The following is a 25,282-nucleotide window of genomic DNA, read 5'->3' as shown; positions in this document are numbered from 1 at the left end:
TCAAAGTCTGTTCCCCCGTCGATATGTGTCCCCCTTAACCTGCACCAACCTGACCCCTGACCCCAACCAGTCCTCCTTTAAGTTGTTAACATGAGCCCAATACGGTATCTATTTAAGGTTTTAAATGCACTAACACACCAATGTGTCAGACATTAGATTTACTCACATTAATGCAACTACAGGTACAACTGCACACCTGTTTGTGTTTGTTTCTCACACAGTGAAACTCTAGACCCAACCTTGAGCCTGACAAACTGAAGCACTGTAATTGCAGAGGGTAACATCGAGGTAGCAGGCAACTTTAACAGCAATGAATGCAACCTGCCAGAAAAAGTAATTAAAAAGAGGCTTTGACAGATTGCATAGAGCTGCTGCTGCACGACGAGTCCTGGAGGAGTACTGGAGTAACAGGCTTTGAGTGAGCTGATGAGGTGGTGAGGTTAAGATTTGCATGGACAATAAAGCACACAATATTAAGATTAAATCTTAATATTTATTTACCAAATGCATAAAGGTTAATAACAGTTCATCAAAACTGAACAAAAAAATGCAAGCCCAGTCTAATTATCAAAAATAGAATAATGAAGGAAGCTACAGGGGAAAAAACACAAAACTGAACTAGAAGCCAACTTACATAAGAAGGAAATTAACAAAACACTGCAACAATAATCACCATCTTATAGTTAACACCATATCTTAACAAGAAGCTAACCATCACGCTTAAACTTGAACTTGTCTGAGTCTGTTCCCTACACTGCTATTCCTCAGGATAAAGGAGTCATGGGTTGAGCCAGACCACTTTGTTACAACATTTGTGATACACATTCAAGCATCACCTTTGACTTAAACATTGATGTAGTGAAAATGATTTCTATTCACATAGACAAATTCATTCCACGAGGGTGCCGTTGAGTGAGTGCAGTTGATGGCTCGGAGTACATTTAGAAATTGGCTCGCTGCTGGAAATTGCAATTTGATGGTGGCCTGCTCACCCACAGTGTAATTAAATTTGACATACCTGGGAAACATGCAGGTTAAGGCATCCCATACGGCGGGCATGGCACAGCCCAGGGACGACTGAGAGAAACTGGAGCAGTCAGACAGCTACCTTTGAAATGGGACTGGTAAAGCATGGGACCTTGCACTCGCCTTTTCTAAATCTGGGCCCAGTTCACCATATGGTAAATGGTAAATGGGGTGCACTTATATAGCGCTTTTATCCAAAGCGCTTTACACTACACACTCACCCATTCACACACACATTCATACTGGTGGCCGAGGCTACAAGGGCACACTGGTGCCACCTGCCACCATTGGGAATTCATTCTCACACCGATGAACGCAGCATCGGGAGCAATTTGGGGTTTAGTATCTTGCTCAAGGATACTTCGACACGTAGACTGCCATATTCGGGAATCAAACCACCACTGGACGAACGCTCTACGAACTGAGCCACAGAGTACCATAGAGTTCCAAAAGGATAGCTCTTGGCAATCTATATCAGTCGTCATCCTGGGCCAGTAAATCAGCTTGGTCCCTAAAAACACCATCCCTTAGTTTTCTTAGTGACTTAATCCTCCAGCGCCAACAGAGCAGCCATTGCATATCAAGTGTCACAATCATGTTTACGCATCATTTTATAAGCAACACTTAACTGCCTACACCTTGTTGCCTTAATTAATCATCACATATGAAATTAATTGTGCACCACACCCATTCTATATGGCATATACTTCTGACCTATCTCTGCCCCCAAACCCTCAATTCTCTATAAAATAATTTTGTTTTCAGTCCTATACAATCCATTATTTTCTTCGTTCACAAGATCAATTGTTGCTTTCTGTCCCTTCTGCTTGTACAGAGTTTGGTGAAAGGGCATTTGTTTACTCTACACCTTATGCTGGAATATGCTACAGAAAGACTGGAAACTAACTGACTTAATTTCTTTGAGCACTTTTAAATCCAAACTGAGAGTTATACAGGCCAATTCAACAATATGCACTTGTTTCTCATAACACGTTTAAGGTCTGTGTCTTATGTAAATATGTAACTGTATTTTGTGTTTTTTTAAGAGGTTCTTAATCTTTCCTGGTTAAATAAAGGTTAAATAAACAAAATGAGGAGGGTGTCGGGTCTTTCAAGCGATAAGGCCAAGTGAATTTATAAGTAAACTGTGTTTAATTTAAAGTCCAGGGTCTATACAAAAAACATAACAATGTAAAAAAATAAATAAACTCTTGTTGGTCCCAGGACATAGCCACCATGCAGCTCTGTGCCAACAAGCTGGATAAAAAGGATTTCTTTGGCAAGTCTGACCCTTTCCTTGTCTTCTACCGGAGCAACGAGGATGGAACGTAAGTTTGTGTTTGTGTAAGGTGTGTATGTTTGTTAAATCCCTTACAGTCCATCTGTTTGTCCTTCAGTTCAGAGGCGAGTGTGCTGCTTCTCTATTCCAACTCTTCCCTTGTTACTGACAGCGACTGAAAATCTGCCAGCAGATTTCTCTGTTGGATCCTGTCCCATGAGGCGTTTGAAAGCTTCCTGCCTGTCAGATGGAAGAAGGGCTAATAGATTTTTTCACACTGAGACAGAAAGTTCTAATCTGTTGTTATTATACCCTTCAACATTTTAATATGTCTTACAGTTCAGAATTGAAACCTCTATGAGCCTGTTTTGTCTCTGCTGTCTCACTTGAAATGTATTTCATTCGCTATGTGTGTGAATGAGTGTGAATGAACTGCAGTTTGTTTGCCTTTTTCTGATTCAGGGTCTAATTAGATTACATTTTTGCATTTGCAACGGTTTGTTTGTGATCACACGGAAACATTCAAGAGCAGCCCAAAAGTTGTATCTCGCTGGTCATAAATGTTAGAGGTAAGATTTGCCTCTAGACCAGGGGTCTTATTAGCCTGGGTATACCCATACTGCCTTGCACGCTCGAATTTCATTTCGAACCTCCATCCAGTCTGGCAACCAGAGCCGTTTCTTAGCCCTGTTTTAGGGATCAAATCACAGAACGGGGAGGGACGGCAAGACGATGACGCGTACTACTCGGCACTTGGAAGCTTGTAGTTTTCTTACGGATTCAACATGGCTGCTGCAGATGCGAAACTGTCTTTAGCTGTAGATGGTGTTTTAAATAGTTTAGAGCGAAAGTTGAAAGGCGAAAGGTCTCTCGGCGGCTCCGCTGTCCCCCGGCTCATAGCAAGATCACCGGCGTTACGGTAGCGGGGCTATTAGCCGCTAGCGGCGCTAATCACCGGCGCTCTTCAAATCTTTTTTTTTTATTTGGTCCGCTTACATTTCTGCACTGTGACAAAACAAACCAGACTAAATGCAAATTTACCAAATGTGTCAATTTCATTCTGAATCAGACTAACCAAATAGACTTGAATTGTGAAAGCGCCCTAAAAGTGCTATATAAATGTATTAATTATTATAATTATAAAAATCTTGTTCAAGTAGTTTGCAGTTAACTATAGACAATCATGCGATGCATGTGGGATAACACCACTGTGAAAACCAGTTTCCATTTACCTGTATTTTTTTTCTATTGTGAAGTTGAGTTGTCTCTTTGTATCTCCAGGTTCACCATCTGCCACAAGACTGAGGTGATCAAGAACAATTTAAACCCTGTTTGGCAGCCGTTTACGATCCCTGTCCGAGCACTTTGTAATGGAGACTATGACAGGTGAGGCAACAGCACAGGGGGCATAGTTTAGATGTTATATGATGATCCACCATTCCCTATGGACAGTTATAATTTATCTGCTGGCAAATTACCTTCAGTTTTTCTTTTTCTTCTTGACATACAATGAGGTTCATACTGCATGATGGTGGTAAATGTGCCATTGATAAACTAAACAGCATTCTCTCCAAAAAGCTAGGGATTAAACCATACAGTATAATGACATTTACATCAGGGATTTGCATAGAATCTCAATGAGCTTTACCGTGTATTCTCAAATATTTCCTTTTTTTTAAAAGATCATCTTTATTCACATCAACTGCAGACATGCATGGTTTCATATGGTAGTAGCTATTGTCATCTCGTGACACTTGGCTGGGACTGGCTTGAGATAGGTAATCCAGAAGAAGATGAGAAAAGGTGACATTTAGGTTTGACACTTATTTCCAAAATGGTTCCAAATGTTAAATGACAAAAAAACATGTAACATTGAAACAAAACAAACATCCAGTGAGAAACTGAATGTACAAGAATGTACACCAGGGGTCTCAAACTTGCGGCCCGCGGGCCAATTGCAGCCCTCGTGACGATATTTTGTGGCCCCCACCTTGATATGAAAGTTTAATGTGAGTTTTATATGATTGACACTTTACTGTGTTGTGTGTGGAAGGTCCTTTTAATTACTTTTTTTGGTCATTTTGTGTCTTTTTTTAAATAATTTTGTATCTTTTTAAAATAATTTTGTGTCTTTTTTAAATAAATGTGTGACTTTTTTGGCATTCTGTGTCTTTTTTTTGGGGTCATTTTGTGTCTTTTTTAAGTAATTTGGGCTTTTTTCTGTTATTTATTGTCTTTTTTTAGTAATTTTGTGTCTTTTTTTTTGGTCATTTTGATACTGTCTCCAGCGGCCCCCAGGTAATTTGAGACCCCTGATGACACTGACCACTGGCTTGCTGACTGTAGACAATTCATATAACAGGCAAAATAATGCTCATGTTAGAACATGTCTCCATTTTATTTTTATTTTTTTGTTATGTTTGTCATTAATTTAAAAGTTTAGAATTTCTTTTTGAGTGATTACATGAGTACAAAACAGCTTGCTAAATTGCTTCATTGTTTGTTAGATTCGAGTTCATTATCCAGGCCACTGTGACTTTCCCTTAATTAAAACTGCTTCTGCAGATACTCCTTAAGATGCTGTTTTTCTTTGGTGTGAAAAGTTAAAGCCAAGTAAAATCTTGTCATGATGGGGTGTGCTGAATATGTGAAGATGAGGTTGGACTCTGTGCTGGTCAGAATAATGCCAGCAGTCGGCCGTGCTGTCAGTCTCAGGCCAGTGCTGGTGTTATTGAGACCAACATGGAGGCAATGCAACAGCAGTCTCACAAAAATCAAAACTATTGTACTTGCATTACCACAAAACATTAATGTTTTAAAATATTTTAAAACATATACCCAAGTCCTATATTTAAACTAAGCCAGAGTGATGTTCAGAATTCATATTGATTCTGATGATAAAGTACAGGGATACACACACACACACACACACACACACACACACACACACACACACACACTCTTGTGCATGCAATCACATATACAAATTCACATTGGCAAACAAATGACCACTTGTACATATAATTGGAAACACACATGTGAACCAAGGTTATTATAGTACAATAAGAGCCATTAGTGCAGCAGTAAGTGCTAGTGACAATTCTTTAAGGAGTAGAGTCGTGTGGTGCTAGGAGAGAAGATGCTTTCTGAAGAGCTGGGTCTTCAGGAGGTTTATAAAGGTAGAGAGGGACGCTCTGGTAATGGTTCCACCAATGGGAAACAAGAAATGCAAAGAGTCTGGATTGCCTTGGACCAAAGGGGGGTAGAGCCAGGCGCCATTCATTGGAAGAGCGCAACGGTCGTGAGGTAGCGTGTGCCTGAATCAGGGCGTTCAGGTAGGTAGGAGCAGTACTGGAGACAACTTTGTAGGCAGCATTAGAGATTTTAATTTGGTCTTTTTTTTAATTTTGGTGGTGTGACATGTGACCTTTTTGGCTGGTTGTCGACCAGGAGCACTGCTGCATTCTGGATCATCTGAAGCAGTTTTATTGTGCAGGCTGGCAGGCCTGTCAGGAGGGCGTTACAGTAGTCAAGTTTTGAGATGACAACAGCTTGTGTCAAGAGTTGAGTGGCATGTTGAGTTTGGTATGGTCTGATTTTTCTGATGTTGTAAAGTGCAAAGCGGCATGACAGGGTAACTGAGGCAACATGACTGGAAAAGGTGAGTTGGTCATCAATCATCACCCCTAAGTTTCGCACCACCTTGGTGGGGGCAAGACACAGGGAGTCAGTTTTGATGTTGATGTTGTGGTGTATTGTAGGTTTAGCAGGGAGGACCAGCAGTTCAGTTTTTGAAAGGTTCAGCTGGAGGTGATGTGCCTTCATCCAAGTGCTGATGTCTGAGAGGCAGTCAGAGACCCGTGCAGAGACCGAGGGGTCATCAGGAGGAAATGACAGATAGAACTGAGTGTCATCTGCATAGCAGTGATAGGAAAAGCGATGTGAGCGGATAACCTGACCCAGAGAGGTGGTGTAGATAGCGAATAGCAGGGGCCCCAACACTGAGCCCTGGGGAACCCCTGTGGAGAGTCAATGCAAAATAGACAACTGTCCATGCCAGGATACACTGAATGTGCGTCCTTTCAGATAGGAATCAAACCAGGACAGAGCCAAATCAGAGATGCCCATAATATAGAGAGTAGAGAGGAGGATGCTATGGTTAACTGTGTCAAACGCAGCTGACAAGTCAAGCAGAATAACAACTGAGGACATACACATACACACACACTCTTTTCCCCTCGAAACCGGGGGCTACACATCTATCAAAGACTGCACAGCTTTCATACTAAAAGATGGCGTAACCACATAACTGGAAAAGTGCGTAGGCAAAGACACCTCCACATGTATCAAACTGTGCTCAAGCCCTGCCCTGAGCCCTGCTCTGGCTCCTCCCACACATGACTATGCAAATTTAATGTGAATGACTGTATATATGCCAACTGTCTACTCACTGTCCAAAAAACAATGTCTAAACAAATTGCTGCGAGGAAAAAAACAACAACATTTCACTGCGTGCAAGTTTACAGTGCTTATTTCCAAGGTGCCTCAGCTCCAGGATTAGGGGTCAGCTTGGCTGTGCTGGATCACAATATAACAGCAGAAGGGTTTTTGTTTAATTTAGTTTATCTGCAATATGATATGGAAAACATTTCAAGTAGTGCATAAAAGACAAGAATTGGTGGTGCGGCGGCACATTCTCGCGACTGCTTCAGAGTTTTTACCCTTTAAAGTACCTCATTTGAAATCCTACCCTAATTAGCTTAATTACACATTCTGTTTTATTTGTTTTACACAGCGTCTGGACTTGTTTGGAATCAGGGTTGTATTAGTGTCTGTGTTCTTATTCCATGTAAGGATCAGTACCAAAAGTATTCATATATTCTATCTGACATTGTTAATTTGTTATGTTATTGGAATTCTTTAATTAACTGGATTATGTTGCTTGTAAAATGTGAAACATCCTTTGATATGAAGGCCAAGAAAAGTTTACTTTCCAAAACTGTTGATCTCTCTCCTTGTTTCGTTCTCACCCTCACACTCCTCCTCCTCCTCTTCGTGATTCTCACCTCTGTCTGTCTCACCTTCACGCCCTCATCTCACCTTCCTCCAGGACGGTCAAGGTGGACGTATACGACTGGGACAGAGACGGGAGGTAAGTTGTCACTTTCTCTATCTCTCTTTTTCTGACCTTTTTCCTGTTCCTTTATTCATTTTCAGCTCCAGATTGAATCCGTTAAATGTCACACCTTGCTCTGTGTGACCCAAGGGGGGGTTGGTCTTATTATTAGGCATTAGAGCTGATGGAGGGCTCCACCCGCCTCGCACACACTGTGTAATAAATCACAACCAAGCTGCAGGTGAAGGTTGCGGCTCAGTGGATTGGAGATACTGACCACAGTGCCGACATAGCTTTACCTTCTCACTGACAGTGGCTTACTGTAGTGGCTCTTGTTCTGGCAATTTTGTGGATTGCACTGCGTTAATGGGTGAGCTGGCCAAACACGAAGCACACAATACTCTGTTCAGCAAGTTTTATTAGCACATTCGTATTCCATACACCGCACAATCCCGAATGGCTCTTTCATAGTACAACAAAGCCCCGTACACCGCACGATTTATATCTGTGGTATTTCCCAGCATTGATTCTTCAGCAAGACTCAATGTGGTCCTATCTTCCTGCCCTATACATCACATTAGGGCAGACCCCACTTATTTACACGTTCCCCTCTCACATGGTGTTACCAGAGTTAAGTTAACAGTTTGAGTTCCCACAAGGCCTTGTGTCTTGAATACCAAGTAGGTCACCGCCTACTTCATACCCCACCATGCAGGAAAAAACTAATTTCCTTCACACTCTCTCAAAACCTTTGTGGGGTTTTTAGGCTGATTTGCTTTGTGCTACTGCTTTCTATAAATTTTAGTTAGGATTCACTTGGAATTCTTGTGGTTTGAATCCTCCAAATTTCGAAACATTTCTTTGGACCTTTCTAAAGAAGCCGAGGGCATGCGGGGAGTTGATATTTACCAGTCTGATGATGCCAGAGGGGATTTATTTCATGTTTAAAAAGTAATATCTTGAACTCCTGAAAACCTCCTTTTTCTAAGGGATTCTCTCAACAGGAGAATATTTCAAAAGAAAGGTCCATGACTGGGTTCTTAAACCGCTGAAATCTTGGACTATTATGTCCTTTAAAGAATCTGTAAAAAAAATCTTTACCATGCCATGTTGGTATCAGTTTTTCAGCATTATCTCACCTATATGTCCTGATAATTAATTTTTAACTCTGACTTACTTGATAAAAATGTTGAACCCAAAAGAAACAGAGGAAAACATAAAATCTGATCTTGAAAATTATATTTCAATACACAGAATTTTAAATGTTGCTAATATGATTACAGGTCAAAAATATCACATATAACTAGTAAAATGAGGATAATATCTAGTTTTATATTTGTATACTTAATATATTTGACATTATCTCTGGTTTGACTTGGCCGAATATAACCCCAAAAAAATCTGGCATGGAGTTTCAAGCCAGAACTTTAGAGGGAAGCTGATGGCATGGCTCAACATTGCTTCATTTTTATGTCTTCACGTCATGAAGAAGTAATGTGCTGGTGCTTTCATGGACTCTAGAGGGTTAAACCGCTGACTTTTAATGATGAATTCCATTCTCCTAGTAAGTCGAAAGGGCATGCCAGTTGATCCTGATTAGCATTGGCATGATTCTGCAGCTGTTTGCTGCATGCTTTTCTTTCTTTCCCGTTTTCCATTCAATCTTCAGCTGTACTATCCAAAAAAGGCAAACAGGCCTGTAAATACTGTGATCATTAACACATCACTGCAAACTGCTTACACATCTTTTGTCTCTGCTGCATTTCCCTGGCTTTTTACCTTAAACCTAATGATTTGTTACTGTTTCTTCTCCTCCCCCTCCTTACATTTCATCCTCTCTTTTCCCTGTTGGGAGGTGAACTCATTGTTTGCTCCTTGAGGATTCCCATCTAAATATCAGCATTATGCAGGCAGCGTTGGTGTCATGCACAGCTTCAGGTGGTGATATAATAGGAAACAGATGATCTGAGGGCATGCGGGGAGTTGATATTTACCAGTCTGATGATGCTAGAGGGGATTTATTTCATGTTCAGATGAGAAATAATGTCTTGAACTCCTGAAAACCTTCTTTCTCTAAGGGATCCTCTCAACAGGAGAAGATTGAAGGGACAGATTTGCGTTATGGCACAGATCAAGTGCAGGGACCATGCACTGGGGAAGCAGTGAAGTAACAGGGAAATTTAGGTTTTGTTGTATAATGAATTAAGATTAACCAGCCTCTATGTAGTTAGTTGAGTGATAATGTCATGGGTAAGCTATTCATCTATCCATAGTATTTGGTGTTTCCAGATGGCTGGTCATCATACTATATCGGCTGGCCGATGTTTTAGTTGACCTCTAATATATATTACACAACCATGAGGAAAACATGAGAGAAAAGCTAACTTCTCGGATGTGGCTGAATGAGGTGTATTAAAATCATCAATCCATCCATTTTCTTCCACTTACCCTGGGCTGGGTCACAGGGGCAGCAGGCTAAGCAAGCTGTTCCAGACATCCATCAGTGTAAACACTCCAGCGTGTTCTGAGTCTTCCTCTGCCTAAAAAACGAAATATATAAATTTAAAAAATGAATTCTGACAAAACAAAAAATTGAAAGTAACAAAGAATTTCAGTGTTATTTCAACACAAAAAAACAATTTCAGAAAGTAATACAAATATCAGAAATAAAACAACTCAAAAAGCACCACATGTCCCTTAAAAGCCAACCAAACATGCAGAAACACAGAAAGCCAAAACAGCAGCAGATATTAAGGTGCGGTGTCCGATGGTGGGCCACACACTAAACTTCAGTCTTAAAAAAAAGGCACAAACGAATGCTATAAATAATTTTGGGTTAGGGTTAGTCTCATTTTCAGGAGGAAATCCTCACTTTGATGCACAACACGGGTCAAAAATTACCCACATTCATTTTTCATGTTATTTCATGCTGGCTGTGTGTTTCTTTGCTCTATCTTTTTAAATCATTATTTTTTTTATGATTGAATAGTCCAAGTATTCTTTGAATATCTTTTTTTTTATTACAACCGATCATTATATCAATTTTTCCTTTCATACTCTATGAAAAAAAACTGTTTTTGTATTATTACATCAATTTTACACACATAGGTCAAAAATGACTCATTCATCCAAATTTGATTTAAAATTAAATGACCTATGACTATAATAATAGTAATTTGTTTCAAATAATTACTTTAGCAGTAAGAGGGGCAAAACATTCATATATTTAATATATTTAACATGTTTATGTATCATTTTGTCACACATACAGTGGATCTGAAAGGTATTCACAGCGCTTCACTCTTTCCACATTTTGTTATGTTACAGCCTTATTCCAAAATGGATTAAATTCATTTTTCCTTAACATTATACACACAATAGCCCATCATGAAATGTTGGACCCATGTTGTTAAAAGTAGTAAATACTCCAAACATTGTATCACTTTTCCATTTATCATATTTTAACACAACTGTAAATGTTCTTTAGTAAGGTTCCTTTTGGTGTTTTTGTATTATATAGCTTGTTTTTCATGTTTGTAAATTTTCTAGGTGTTTTACAATGTTGTGATGCTTTTATTTTGAAAAGGTGCCGTCCAGTGTGAAACGGTTGCTTTAATTTTGAAAGGTAGTGACAGGAAATAACAGGTGGAAAAAAAAGAACGCTAGACTAAGTAAACGTGGTGAAGAGAATATAATGTACATACTATATATTTGACAGAGGTCTGGGTGGTTATGGAAAGAAGGAAACCTTGCTATCAGCTTAATCCAACAGAAAAAATGATAAATTGCCTGAACTAGGAAAGGGAATAACTGTGAATTATTTGATAGCTGAACTAACACTCAAGAAAAAGAGGTTTTCTTGGCTATCCACATGGCAAAAATGTGTTTTAAAGTAGATGCTCAGAGAGCCACACTTTATTTAAAATTTTATCCTGGGCAGAAAAAGGTTTTAAAGTGAAATAGGTTTATATTATTTATAAGCTGTGTGGGACTCCAGCTGGACCTCTAGTCTCACTGCTCTTGTTAACCTTGCTTCCAACAGCAGGAAGCTGTTTCCAGATAATAGCCACTGTATACTGTCCAGCAGCAAACAGCAGACTGGACTGGAATCATGATTAAAAACAAATGCTAATGTTACTGTAGTAGATTTACTACCTCTCTTGAGTGATAAAATTCATCAAAGATCAAGTCGAAGTTCCTTTTAGTTTCTTTATTGTCAGACATCAGAATACACTGCCTAGGTACAGCAGAGGAGAACTTTGTCAATCTTAAAGGCTGCTGAAAAAAGGTGTCCCTCTCAATAAAAGCCCTGAGTTCCCTCTTTTCTGTCTGTGTCAGGGCATTTAAACAATTCTTTAAACCACAATTGTAACATCCCACACCTCCAACATATGGGACACGTTTTCCCTGAACGTGCACGCTGCTAGGTCTACTTTTAACCTTAAAAGGATACAACTTATACTGTTTATATTCTGCCCCCCAACACCTCTAATGTCTGACAAATCCCAGATCCTACAGCACGTTATTTCTGGTTTAAACCGGCTGTTACATGATCAGGAGGTCATACTGGGGCCTTTTAGTAAAGCAGGGGACTTAACAGAAAATATACCACATTACTGTCTCCAGTGTTGGAATGTAACTTGTTGGGGAGTAATGTTACACTGCAGTATTACTACTTTTACTAAAGGAAAGCTCTGGGTACATCTTCCACCACTGCTGTCAGTTGGATGTGTCAATAGGCAACTGTTTGCTAACATGCTAGCCCAGGGCCGGCTCTAGGCATAGGCGACATAGGCGGTCGCCTAGAGTGCCATCTGCTGAAGGGGCACCAGTCACCCTCAAGCACCCCCAGGGAAGAAAAAAAACAATAATAATAGTTTTCGATGCCCATTGTCGCCCTCGCTTCGTGTTCTGTCTTGAAAATAATAAATATTACAAAATAAAGAAACAGATAAACAATGACATTTCGTCACTTGTGGTGCTGAGTCATGTGACATGTGGTCATTGCCTTGCCCCCCTTTAGACGGTCAGATCACTGTCACAGAGGTCAGGTCACGACAGTGACAATCTTTTTTTAAATGCCTTTTTGTGTGAAGACGTTTCACTTGTATTAGTTTGCTAGCTAGGTTAAAATAAAGCAATGCTAGCTTAACACAGTTAAGCACATTTTTCGCGGGGTTTGCACTTTCATTGTCTCTCTCGTCTCTAACTTTGTTAGCGGGCTCCAGCTGTGCTTCTTTGCAAATTTACTTGTAAGTTAATAATTATATAGACAGACAGTTGTATTATATAGGCTTGTTTGCACCGTGGGCAAATGAAAACAGGAGCTCCCCCCTCCGTGAAACAGCAAGCGGAGCTGCTCAACAACAATGGATCTCGCCTAGGGTACCAAATGGGCTAGAGCCAGCCCTGTGCTAGCCCAACTTTAGAAGATGATAGTATGACAAGAGACTGTTTTCAACTTGTTCCACTGCCAGAAAGTGGCAGACTACACGTTAATTTACCCTGCCATGCCTGATGTACTATAACTATTTTCCTCTCTCTTGTCTCATTTCTTCCTGTCTAAATTGATCTTTTTCTTTCCAGTCATGACTTTATCGGAGAGTTCACCACCAGCTACAGAGAACTTTCCAGAGGCCAAAGCCAGTTCAATGTCTATGAGGTAAAAAAAACAAAACAATAAAAAATCAATAGCCAGGTAAAAGTTGAATTGCTTCATCAGCAAATAATTAAAACTTCAAAATATTTTTTCAAAATCCAAAACTTTCTCCAAAATGACATTTTCCTGCATGTGTTTGTAAAGAATATCAGAAAATACAAAAACATTGTTTTGGGAACTTGCAACCACATCAATATCTCCTTGACAGTGTTATATATTATTCATTCAGGTAATGTTTCTTGTGTTATACATTCTGTCAGACAGAAAATCATTTCTTGTTTCCTGTCTTGTGGTCAAGGTTTTGAATCCCAAAAAGAAAGGCAAGAAGAAGAAATATGTCAATTCAGGAACGGTAAGACATGTGTTTCCTCAGCAGCTGTAACATATTTAATGGACATGAGTTGTGTTTATCATTAGTTTCCTTGTAATCTACTTGTGTTCTGTGCTCTCTTCCTGTTTGTTGTTTCATTCTCTCCTTCTTAAAGGTGACTCTGCTGTCTTTCAAAGTGGAGTCAGAATGCACGTTTGTCGACTTCATCAGAGGAGGGTAAGAGCTCCATCTCTAATGTTTCATTCTTTGTTTTTGCACAAACAAGACGCTGTATTGTTTGTGTTTGTATGTTGTATTGCGGAGGGCATTTTCAGAAAAAATGCAGGCAAAAAGTAATCACTTTCATCGTTAACATGGCACAGTTTTTCTTTTGATTGGTTTATGAGAAGGTTTAAACTTCCCCCCTGCAACCAGCTGGCATTTCAATCAGTTGGGCCTGTTTATGCTGATTAAGGTGGAGCCTTTTTATTCTGTTTGGATTATAAACCGATAATAATATTAATAGGAATATTAGCCTCCATCTTAACATACCTAATATTTATAGCACTGTTCTTTTCTCCCTTTGGAGGAAGAGAAACTTTCCTGCATGTTGTGTAGCAATGTGTTGGACAGTAACAGAGAGAGAAGAAGGGAATGTGGATAGAAGATTTCACCAACTTATTAATATTTGGAACGCTGCTTTGTCTCCCTGGAGGTGGGTCTATCTGTGCATCACTAGCCTGCAGTCTCTCTGTCTGAACCAACACCATTGCTATTGTGAAAGCTCATTCTGTGTACTATTCCACCGTGAAAAAGATTCCACATTATTTCTGCATCCCTGCGGCCACACGCTCCCCACCTGTCATGCCTCTGTGCCCACACACTATGACAACTGCTGGTCTTTGGGAAGACACTCGAGGACTCTCATCCCAGCGCATCAGACACCAACGCTTTGTCCCCACAGCTTGTTATGTGGGACATTCCCAAACTTTATTCTTTTGCAGGGTCCCCCTTTTTATAAATAACACACTAGGTTCTCTATAGTGAAGCCAGCAGGCAAGAAAGCCAAATCATATTTTCTGTATTTTTGTTTTGATAATTTTGATGTTTAGTATTCTGCCCTACAAAGTCTAACTGCAGTAACTAAATAACTAAAAATGAACTCCTTGATGTCTGTTTTATCTTGTGACAAAGTTTTAGATTTCAATTTTGCTTTATTTCAGCGAAATAATGATCTAATCATAATGATAATAATCCAATTAAAACTATTGATAAACTATTCATTATAATGTAATTGTTTGTTAATGGTAAAGTACCTATAAACTTACATTAATAAACCATCTATTTGTCATTTATAAATGATTTAGTTAGTTAAATATTAATAAATTATGTATTTACCATTCTATATGGCCTATACACGGTTTATAAATGATGATTAAACATTAATAAACTATCTGTTTAACATTTATAAATGATGATTATTGTAAAGTGTTACCGACACCACTTCTACGTGGCTTCTATTGTTGACCTGCTATCTCCCCCTGAAAATCCACTGCCCCTCACCCCCAATTCTGTATACAATTGGGTCAAATCACACATGTCTGTGGGGTCTGTGAGGTTTATATCGACAGGAAAGGATTGGAGCATTTTAAAATTTGGATGAGCAGAAAACTAATTGAAATAAAATGGCAAAATAACCATAGCTGACCTTTAAAAAATTGGCATGTAGTTAGCATTGAAAACATTTTCCCCCCTGGGTATTTGGGAGTTCTACAAATAATGATAATCAAAATAATAAGCTAACACATGGTGGGCTTTTGATAGGATGCTTCCAGCAGCCTATTTGTAGACTAAGTATATTTAAATGTGTCCACATTTAGGTCAGCAAATAAAGTATTCATTATCCTCCCAGCACAATGTTATTCCTGGCAGTGTGGAGAAGGATTTGAAAAAGCATGTAGACTTTCATGTTGGGAAATAGAAGTTACAAAAACTTTAACTGAACATTTTAACTGAATAATTAAAAATCTAAATTATAAGTTTTTACAGACTTTAGTCTGTGTCTTAGAATTTTCTAATAGGAGGTGGTGCATTTGGGGAACTTGACTTAATCTATTACCATCCTTATACACTAAAATATCAGACTTGATTATTTCCTCTGTGATCTAGGTTGTAAGTCTCTGCAAGTTATCTGGAAATATTTTTTTACAGTTAAAAATCAGTGGCTACCAACAGACCACTGGTATGATCTATAGCAGTGGTTCTCAACCTTTTTTCAGTGATGTTCCTCCTGTGAAATATTTTTTCAGCCATACCCCCTAACCAGGGCAAAGCATTTTGGTTGAAAAAAAAAAAGAGTTAAAAACAGAGCACTGTGCCATCAGTGTCTGATTTATTAAACTTTGGAACTGATAAACACATACAAAATTCAAACATTTGAAAAACAACAACTATTTCAAACATTTTAAATGTTAATAATCGTGACTAAATGTATTGCAAATATTTCTCATCACTAAAATGTAGTGATTCAACTAATGTAGTAAAAACAGCAAGCATATAAGCATTTAAAACTATAACTGCTACGCTTCAACCACGACTCCATCTTTGAGTTGTGTGATTGACCTGTGATTGACAGGTGATGCCAGGTGGCATATGACAGGTTGGGTCCAACCATCCTGGTATGGGGGAGACTCTGGGTTTTAAGGATCAGGAAATTTAACAGCCTACTGAATATAAAATTAATTCTATGAACTTATACTTTTCCTAAAATATTTATTAAATAATTCTTTTTTTAAGGATTTTTGCATGGATGCTACTTTTTAAATGTATATTTTAAAATCACATGTACCCCCTAGAGTGCCTTCACGTACCCCCAGGGGTACGCGTACCCCCATTTGAGAACCACTGTTTGAGAGCATGTAAAGAATGTGGTATGTGATTTGTATCAATAAATGATGTGAATTAAACTCTTGGAAAAACACACAGAACGTCTCGAGCGTGAAAACGGTCAAATACTTTGAATATCAGCACAATACGGGGATTATCAGGACTTGAATTTAAAACACCGCTACAAGCTGTATTGTGTGAATCATGGTGCAGATCCCCTGCCTTGGGCTTTTGAAGTGACAGCAGTGAGCTGTTGATGAGTTTCTCAGTTTAGCCTGGACATCTGTAAAATGCTTCCCATCTGGAAGTGGTTCAATCTGTACATCTCTGCTTTGAATGTTACTGATGTGCTCAATCTCTCACCAGGACACAACTCAATTTCACTGTGGCCATAGACTTCACAGCATCCAACGGTAGGACTGTGTTATATCTCCGTGCATGCAGGAAATGTGCCAACGCCTGTTGTTCAGTGACAGTGTTCTACCCACAGTGTTTGAGATTGTCAGAGTTATCACTTTAGTTTTCATTTTTGTTATGGACTGCATTTTCCTGTTTTGGTTGGTCGTCTTTGTAATATTTCTAAAATATATTATAATCGCTGCGCAACAAACAGATTTGCATTCTGCAAAAGTAAAAGTATGGAAGCCCTGAAAGTCAAGAAAGATTTTTTTCTATTTTTTTCACCAGAACTGGTGGGGTTCTTTCAAACTCCTTTTCCACATTTCTTTTCTTACTTTCATTCTGATTTTTAGTATGTGTTGTTGTAATACTCATTTTGAACCCAACAGAGTGGAGTGCACAGATGCATGCACAATAGCCCCTTGTTCTGTTTGAATGGGACTGAAAGCATCCATGTTTTCTCTTTGCACTAAAACATGAGGTACATATATTGTCTAAAAACAAGTTATATAAAAAGACTGCCATGTCTCAATGTCAAGCTCAAAATTACTAAAAAAAGACACAAAATGACAGAAAAAAAACTTACTTTTAAAAAAAGACACAAATGGCCAAAAACTACACCGAATTACAAAAAAGACACAAAATGACTGAAAAAACACTGAGTTACTTTAAAAAGACACAAAATAACCAAAAACTACACAAAATTACCAAAAAAGAACACAAAATGACCCAAAAAAGACACAAAATGACTAAACTAAACTAAACTAAACTAAATTACTTAAAGAAGAAACAAAATTACCAAAAAAATACACAAATTTACAAAAAAAAAAAAAAAATACCAAAAAAAGACACAGAATTACCAAAAAAGACACAAAATTATTTAAAAAAAAAGACACAACATTATAAAAAGGACCTTCCACTTCCTGACCCTAATTATATATCTAAAACAAGTTGAAGTTTCTGTGGTAAAGTTTTAGAGTAACTTACCGTGAGTTAAGCAGTGTAAGCTGGGACACCAACAGACAGAACATCACGGCAGTGCTAGTCAGCGAGCCGGCCGGCTGCTCTCCGTCCCGGTGTAGCATGTAGCCTAGCTTGTTAGCTCCGGTAGCCTCCGCTAGCTTGGTAGCTTCAAGCTAAGTGGGCGTGTTTCGGCTGCCTCAGCTGCAGCTCTATGCACATTTTTGGAGTATCCTGGGAGTTGGGCAGAGTCAGCTTTGCCAAAATGGCGACTGTGCCCACAAAGCTTAATTTCAGCTCTCCAGAACCCTATGGGTGATGTCACAGAGACTACATCCATATTTTATACAGTCTATGCCTTCCACACACAACACGGTAAAGTGCCATTCATATAAAACTCAGAATAAACTTTCATATCAAGATGGGGGCCACAAAATATCGTCACGAGGGCCGCAATTGGCCCGCGGGCCGCGAGTTTGAGACCCATGAGCTAGAGAGTCCAAAAAATATTTTCAACACTCACAATACTGAAAAATAAGGAATTTAAGAGCAAGTCACTTCAAAACTTGTGGCTTCCTGTGTTATGTTTGCATGCAGATTTTGCCAGTCTTTTGTGATTTCAACTTGTGTCATTTATATGCCCTACATTAACTTCTGTGACTTTGATGACTTTTCCAAAATTAGATGTAAGACTTTGCATGTCTTGATACTCTAAAAACAATTTGGTCAAGTTAATTATGACGCATAATTCTTCTTACCCTCCGTGTTTTGGCTGTGCTTCTCCCTCCAGGTAACCCGTCCCAGCCCACCTCACTGCACTACATGAATCCATACCAGATGAATGCATACGCCATGGCGCTGAAGGCTGTGGGGGAGATTATTCAGGACTATGACAGCGACAAACTTTTCCCAGCATATGGCTTTGGAGCTAAACTCCCTCCAGACGGCAAGATCTCCCACGCTTTCCCACTGGTAAGAGACACTGATGTAATACCACAAGGAGAGACCAAGGGAGAGGGAAATGGCAGTTTCCTGTCTCTTTTTAAATATATTCTGAATACTGACACTTAGCTAGTGATACTAAGCTCAATGTAAAATGAGTCAGAAGGACCTAATTTAACAACAAGGTCTCACAGGAATCCGTGAAATAGCCACGGATTTGCTTAACTCAAAATCCGTGGAATAGCCACGGAATCACTTAAATTTCCGTGAAACTGACACGGATTTCGCTACAATGCAAGTTAATGCCAGTCATATCCCGTGGCTATTCCAACATACAAAGGGATTATGTACATTCACTGAGTGAATATTTAGAAAATAAAACATATATTTCTCGCTAGAAATGTGATCAAAATCCATTTTTATGCAGAAACTAAGTCAAAATATTGATTTTTTTCACTAAAAATGAGAGAACTGTCCGCCATGTTTTTTGTTCTGATGGCAGGGACCTTAAAAGTCACGTGACTTGGAACAAACCAATAGGAAAAAATATTAACTTGCATTGTAGCGAAATCCGTGTCAGTTTCACGGAAATTTGAGTGATTCCGTGGCTATTCCATGGACTTTGAGTTAAGCGAATCCGTGGCTATTTCACGGATTCCTGTGACACCAGGTTCTAATTTAATGTATGCTTTATTCATTCACAATTATCTCTCAATCCCTAATCTTCATCATTTAAAAAAATTCAGCTGATCGAAGTGGTACTCCCTTTCCATTAAACCAACCATCAGCGATCAATGTTGCTTTGAATCTGTTCTCCTTTTTGTTACTGTCAGCTGTCATTTTTGGCAAAATGTCCACGTAACCTTTATTCCCAGTTTCTCCATGCAGGCATCCACATTACTGTCAGTGTGTAGACCACTTTTCTCATGGATTCTGAATCAAGCTGATTATTAAACTAGTTCCAAGGCACTGTTTATGTTTATTTCCCTTGGCATACATCAGCTGTGTCATTAATTACCATAATTTTGCAATATGGTATCATCAGGGGTGAAAGTGAGTTAGAACTAATAATTATGAAGTAAATAAATCTGACTGGCAGTTGTGTTTCACCTATATTTATTCGCGAGCAATCCACAAATGAGACAATTGTCGGTGGTTACTTCACATTTGTTTTTGGGTTTTTTGGAAATACTTTATAGTACCATTGCAGGGAGAACCCAGATACTGCCACATCATCACCTGAGGGCCTCAAAGTACAGCAATACTGATCATACAGAAGCAGAGATGTTTTCAGTCATCAAAAAGTTACAGTCAGCCCCCCACGTAAGGATTAGAATAAGAGAAGCATTTGAAAACATTCATGATCAGGCTCAATGTTTTTATGTGAGGATCCCCATTGTGTTCATTCTCACACACATACACACACACACACACACACACACACACACACACACACACACACACAGGCAGCGGAAAGAAACAATTGGTGGGAGCAAGAAAATACATGTGAATCTTATTGCACTGTTGTATTATATGGGAGTGGTGTAGACAGACAACAGCAGAAAAACATTTTGATGATGCACTTTTAGCTTAGTTTAGCATTGTAAGCAAATAGGATTGAAATAATAGCAATTAGCCCATTGGCAGCATTAAAAAAAGAATGTTTTATTATCTTAATGGACAGTTACACTGTAAAAAAAAATTACAATAAAACACTGTCAAATTGCATCAGAAATAGGGCAATTAAGAACCGTAGTAGATACTTTTGATTACTGTAAATCAAAGAATAGCATAAAACTTTAAATTCTGCTGTCATAAACTGTGGAAAACACACAGTTTTTCTGTAAAAATATAAAATTTTTGTGTAAAATTAATGGAGAAATACCATGATGACACAATTATCCTAAAAGTAATGGGATTATTCAGTATAAATTACAGTTTTTGCTGATATTACATTTACATACGCTCACTGTATTTTTTACGGTGAAGTTCTGGCAACAACAGCTGCCGGTACTTTACTGTAAATTAAACAGACTTTTTTTTACAGTGTACTTTAAAGGAAATGGGGAGAAAAGAAAGTGAGAGACAAACATAATAATGAAGAGGCTTATATTTGTCATTTTAAGGCTTCAGGATAAACTGAGTAGGAGTCTCTTTAAGAAGATGGTAACATGGCCAGATCTTTTCATATGGGCGTGAACATCTCAATGACATGCCTTAGGTCTTTCATTAGTAGGCTGGAGGAATTTTTTTTCTGACCTGAAACTGTCGTTTTCAATCAGGTTTGTCAAATCCCATGATCCTCCTGGCTCCCTCAGTCAGAAGTCAGTGGTGGATGGGAGCATCAGCAACTGGCTTGTCTAAATTCATCACCTTGTATAACTTTGCTCATTTCCATGTGAGCGGCCGCTCAATCATATTTCCCAATTAGAGTTCACCTCAGCGTGACAAATCCTGGTGCTGTGTCATGCTAAGGCAACTCTAATTAGGAACCTATTGTTTGGAAACAGCTTGAAGCACGTCAAGCAATCTAGATTTCATCAAATGTAAAGTTTTAGTATGGCGTTTCTTGTCTCATATTAAATGTCTCACGTAGGACAGATCCTGAGTATAACCAGTGCAGAAATATACTGTTTATATGTATAAAGTGAGAAAGTCAAGCTGGCATTGTGGAAAAAGCCTCTTTAATTAGACACATCTCTGGTTCACATGAAGGTCAAAATAATGAATTATCCAGCAGCACTGTTACATATTAACTCCTAATAAAGAACATATGATATTTTAAATAGTTCACATTTGCAATGAATTATGAGTAAATTTACCTTGAAGGCTTCATGGCCCCTCCTTCACAAGGACATTAGATCAAATATTTGCCTTTCATGAGGGTTATTTGACACTGATTAACTCTGAGCTTCTGCTGCATGGCTACTCTGTGTTAGCGCTTAATTAAGAGTGTCTTCTGGATCTGTTTTTGGTACTTTAAAGAAATCCACATTATTAAACAAAAATCTCTGTCTCAGTGGAAATAATTAAAAAGTAACGTTGGAGGGAAATAACAGATCTGCCTTTGAGAAGAAGAGAAGATAATTAGCCGTCAACAGCAACTCTTGTCAGGTCACTGCAAAAGAAACACAGACATATGGTATTTTAATAATGACTTGAAAATACCAAATATGGCAGAAATCAGGTCATGTGCTGTAGCTAATCAGTTCTATTAATTTCCATGGTCTTTGGACTGAGGCATGCTGTATTCATGTTTGATAATTCTTCTCAATTCTGCACAAAAATGTTTCCTCTAAAGTCAGGATATGAGTGATACAACGCAAAAGAATCTCCACCAGGGACCTTTATTGTGGAAAACAAACACAAAGCTTTCTCCATTTCACACTGTATGGTAATTATATTTAAGTTGTCAGTCTGAAGCTCCTACACAGTGGAAAAGAACAAAATGTTGTATCTACCAATGGCAGCATGCAGAAAGAAGTTGTGATAAAGTTCAATTTAAAGCAGAATTGGAGGAGCTGCTCAGACACTCACTGAGACACATGCAGGAAAACAACATTAACGGAAATAACGATCTGTTATGGACACATTATTACAACAGTATTACTCACTGTTTTGTTAACGCAAAATTAAAAAAAATTCACTCATTACACATGCACAAACAGACATGTGCGTGAATAGATACAATTTTATGGTAAAGCTTTACAATAACCCTCATTTATAAATGGTAAACAGATGTTTAATCATCATTTATAAACCTTATATAGGCCATTTAGAAAGGTAAATACATCATTTATTAATGTTTAAATAACTACATCATTTATAAATGACAAATAGATGGTATATTAATGTAAGTTTATGGTTACTTTACCATTAACAAACAATTCAATTATAATTAATAGTTTATTAATAGTTTTAGTTGCACTCATTTTAACATTTTTAACACCATATTAAGCATGTTAATGATTTTGAAATGATTCATATACCTTTAAGAAAATTGGTTGAAAACATTTAAAGATTAAATATGTATAGCACTTTTAAATGGTTAATAACTGGTTTATAAACCCTCTATGGACATCACTTAGTTGGTTATTGTAAAATTGTTACCACTCTCAAGCTAGCTTTTTTAAAATACTTAACTCAACTATTTCTTTTACTTTTCATGTGAACAACAGAGTGCAACACTGGGAATGCTTCCAGGAAAGAGTGTGCTGTTATCTCCATATTAAAACAATACCCTGCCTCACCCTTCCTAATACCTAAAGGCTTTTCACCCTGCTGTTCTGTCTGTTCAGATCAGCTTGAAACACGTTTGCCTTTTGATGACACATTAAACAAACCACTTTATTTCAAGCATTTCATCATTTACGGGCCTGTATTGTGCAGCTGATGAATGCACTGTGTGAGGCAACCATGTCAACATGGACCAGAATATCTCTGGAATGTTTTCTGCACCATGTAGAATCCATGCTGTGAAGAAATTTGGCTGTTGTGGTGCAAGGCGAGATCGTACCCAGTGTTATCAATAAACAATTACATAATTGAAACCACGCTAACTGGGCCAGTGCCAACAAGCCTCCAGCTGAATACATAGTGTACTACTGGGTGGGCATGGCGTGGGCCACATGAAACTGCCACAGACACTGTAGTTTAGCCTAAGAACATACCATGTCGACATCAGGCTGGGTCTATGGAGTACGATAGCTGTCATAAAGATGTGTGCATGATTCCAACCATTTGTTTTCGTAAAATTAAACATTTGTATGTCAATAAAATAGTTGTCCACAAAATTCTGCTTTCATATATGTGAGTCTAAGAAATTGTTTGGGTTAGGATTGTTTTAATGTGAGTATGAATCTAAAAGCTGTGAGTGCAATGTCTTATGAATACAACTCTAATTTCTATGACCACGAAATCTTCACTGTGAACACAACATAACCGAGAGGAGGGTTAGCAAAGAGGAAAAGAAACCGGACTGATACGATGGACAGATTTATTCGCCAATTGACACAATTTATAAATCGATAAAAGTCATATCTTGATCAACATTACTATTATTAATTATTTCATATTTTGCAGGTCAGTGCTAATTAACTAGCACAAGCCAACTTCTAATGCTAGTAATACTAGCACTAACTTAGCGTCACCGGCATGTTGTTAGCTTGCAAGCTAAAGCAGTAAGTCTGTAAGTCCATGAACTGTATATTATTTTAAAAAGTACAATTTTATGAAATAAATATTGGATATACAGACGTTTGGAGAAATTGTGGTTTGATTATTTTCCCCTGTGACCTGCCTGTGACCTACGTGACGTCATTTCAACAATTTTCTACTCGTACCCACAAACTTGAATTTGTGTTCACAGTGAAGACTTCGTAGTCCTAGAAATTAGTCATATTCACAAGACATTGCACTCACAGCTTTTAGATTCATACTCACATAAAAACAATCCTAACCCAAACAATTTCTCAGACTCACGTATATGAAAGCAGAATATTGTGTACAACTATTTTATTGACATACAAATGTTTAACATTACGAATACGAATGGTTGGAATCATGCACACATCTTTGTGACAGCTATCTTACTCCATATGGGTCAGGCTGCCGACTATCTTGCTTAAGTGAGAGTACTGTAGGATAAAAGCTTAAATGTACAGTGAATACTCACTTAACTATTGCCACATTCTGCATGTGTATTGAGAAAGATATTTTATCAAGACAAGATGAAGAATCAATGATCAATGAAAGGTTCAATAATTTTCACTCTTACAGAACTCAAAGGCAGAAAACCCAAACTGTGTGGGCATCGAGGGTGTACTTGAGGCTTACTTCCAGAGCCTGCGAACTGTTCAGTTGTACGGTCCAACCAACTTCGCACCTGTCATCAACCAGGTGGCTCGGTGAGAGATACACACACACACACACACACACACACACACAGACACACACACAGAACACACATATGGAAAGGGACACACAAAGATGTACTATATGTGTCACATAGTTATGCACACAGGCACTCTTATTGCACACAAGATATACGCTCATACACACTCATACATAATGTCTCTCATACATAAAATCTTCATATTTCATGAGATCTGTATGTATCTGTCTCTTATCCTGTGGTATCATGGGAGGCCAATTGTTTATGTATACATGTCATGAATACAAACAGAAGTTGACGTTATGGCAGAAAGCAGGAGAGGCGACAGGCAACTTAAAGAAACTGTTTGTCAATCTTCCCTGTCTTTGTAGAGAAATCACAGTTTATGTGTTTTCCAGAAATGTTTAAATTTTTCTTCTTAAAAAACCCCAAATAATATTTACAGTCAACCTAAACTGCCTTTTCTTTCTACTGTACTGTCTTATCCCAACACATACACACTCACGTACCCTGTCAGAGGACTATTTACTTTTCAGCATTGTTCCCCGTGAACCACACAGCTCATAATAACTGGCTTAGGGAGTCCATAACAGACAGTCAGTTCAAACTTCCTGTGCAATAATGAGAAGCCACAACTGGCCAGGGATGGTTTTACCAAGAAGCAATCTGCACCTGAAAAGTAAAACCTGACAAGTGAAGCCTTAAACCTGCATTCTTCAGTCAGTTTGAATGTAATTTATAAGGAATATCAACCAATCAATCAATCAATCAATCAATCAATCAATCAATCAATCAATCAATCAATCAATCAA

General features: G+C 38.3%; 1 protein-coding gene across 1 annotated transcript in view; it reads left to right on the top strand.

Moving 5' to 3' along the window:
* Nucleotides 1-25,282, top strand: part of LOC131969091 (copine-9-like) — a 187,009-nt gene that overhangs the window by 131,702 nt on the left and 30,025 nt on the right. Inside the window, exons 8-16 of the mRNA XM_059330229.1 lie at nt 2,251-2,354; nt 3,587-3,691; nt 7,416-7,457; nt 13,008-13,083; nt 13,379-13,432; nt 13,566-13,627; nt 16,643-16,689; nt 18,426-18,607; nt 24,356-24,483. Coding sequence (XP_059186212.1) covers nt 2,251-2,354; nt 3,587-3,691; nt 7,416-7,457; nt 13,008-13,083; nt 13,379-13,432; nt 13,566-13,627; nt 16,643-16,689; nt 18,426-18,607; nt 24,356-24,483 — 800 coding nt within the window. The remainder of the gene's footprint in view (nt 1-2,250; nt 2,355-3,586; nt 3,692-7,415; nt 7,458-13,007; nt 13,084-13,378; nt 13,433-13,565; nt 13,628-16,642; nt 16,690-18,425; nt 18,608-24,355; nt 24,484-25,282) is intronic.

The sequence above is a fragment of the Centropristis striata genome, chromosome 3 (assembly GCF_030273125.1).
Source record: "Centropristis striata isolate RG_2023a ecotype Rhode Island chromosome 3, C.striata_1.0, whole genome shotgun sequence".
Classification (NCBI taxonomy): domain Eukaryota; kingdom Metazoa; phylum Chordata; class Actinopteri; order Perciformes; family Serranidae; genus Centropristis; species Centropristis striata.
The sequence above is the reverse complement of the archived record's forward strand: the minus strand, read 5'-3'. Positions and strand labels throughout refer to the sequence as shown.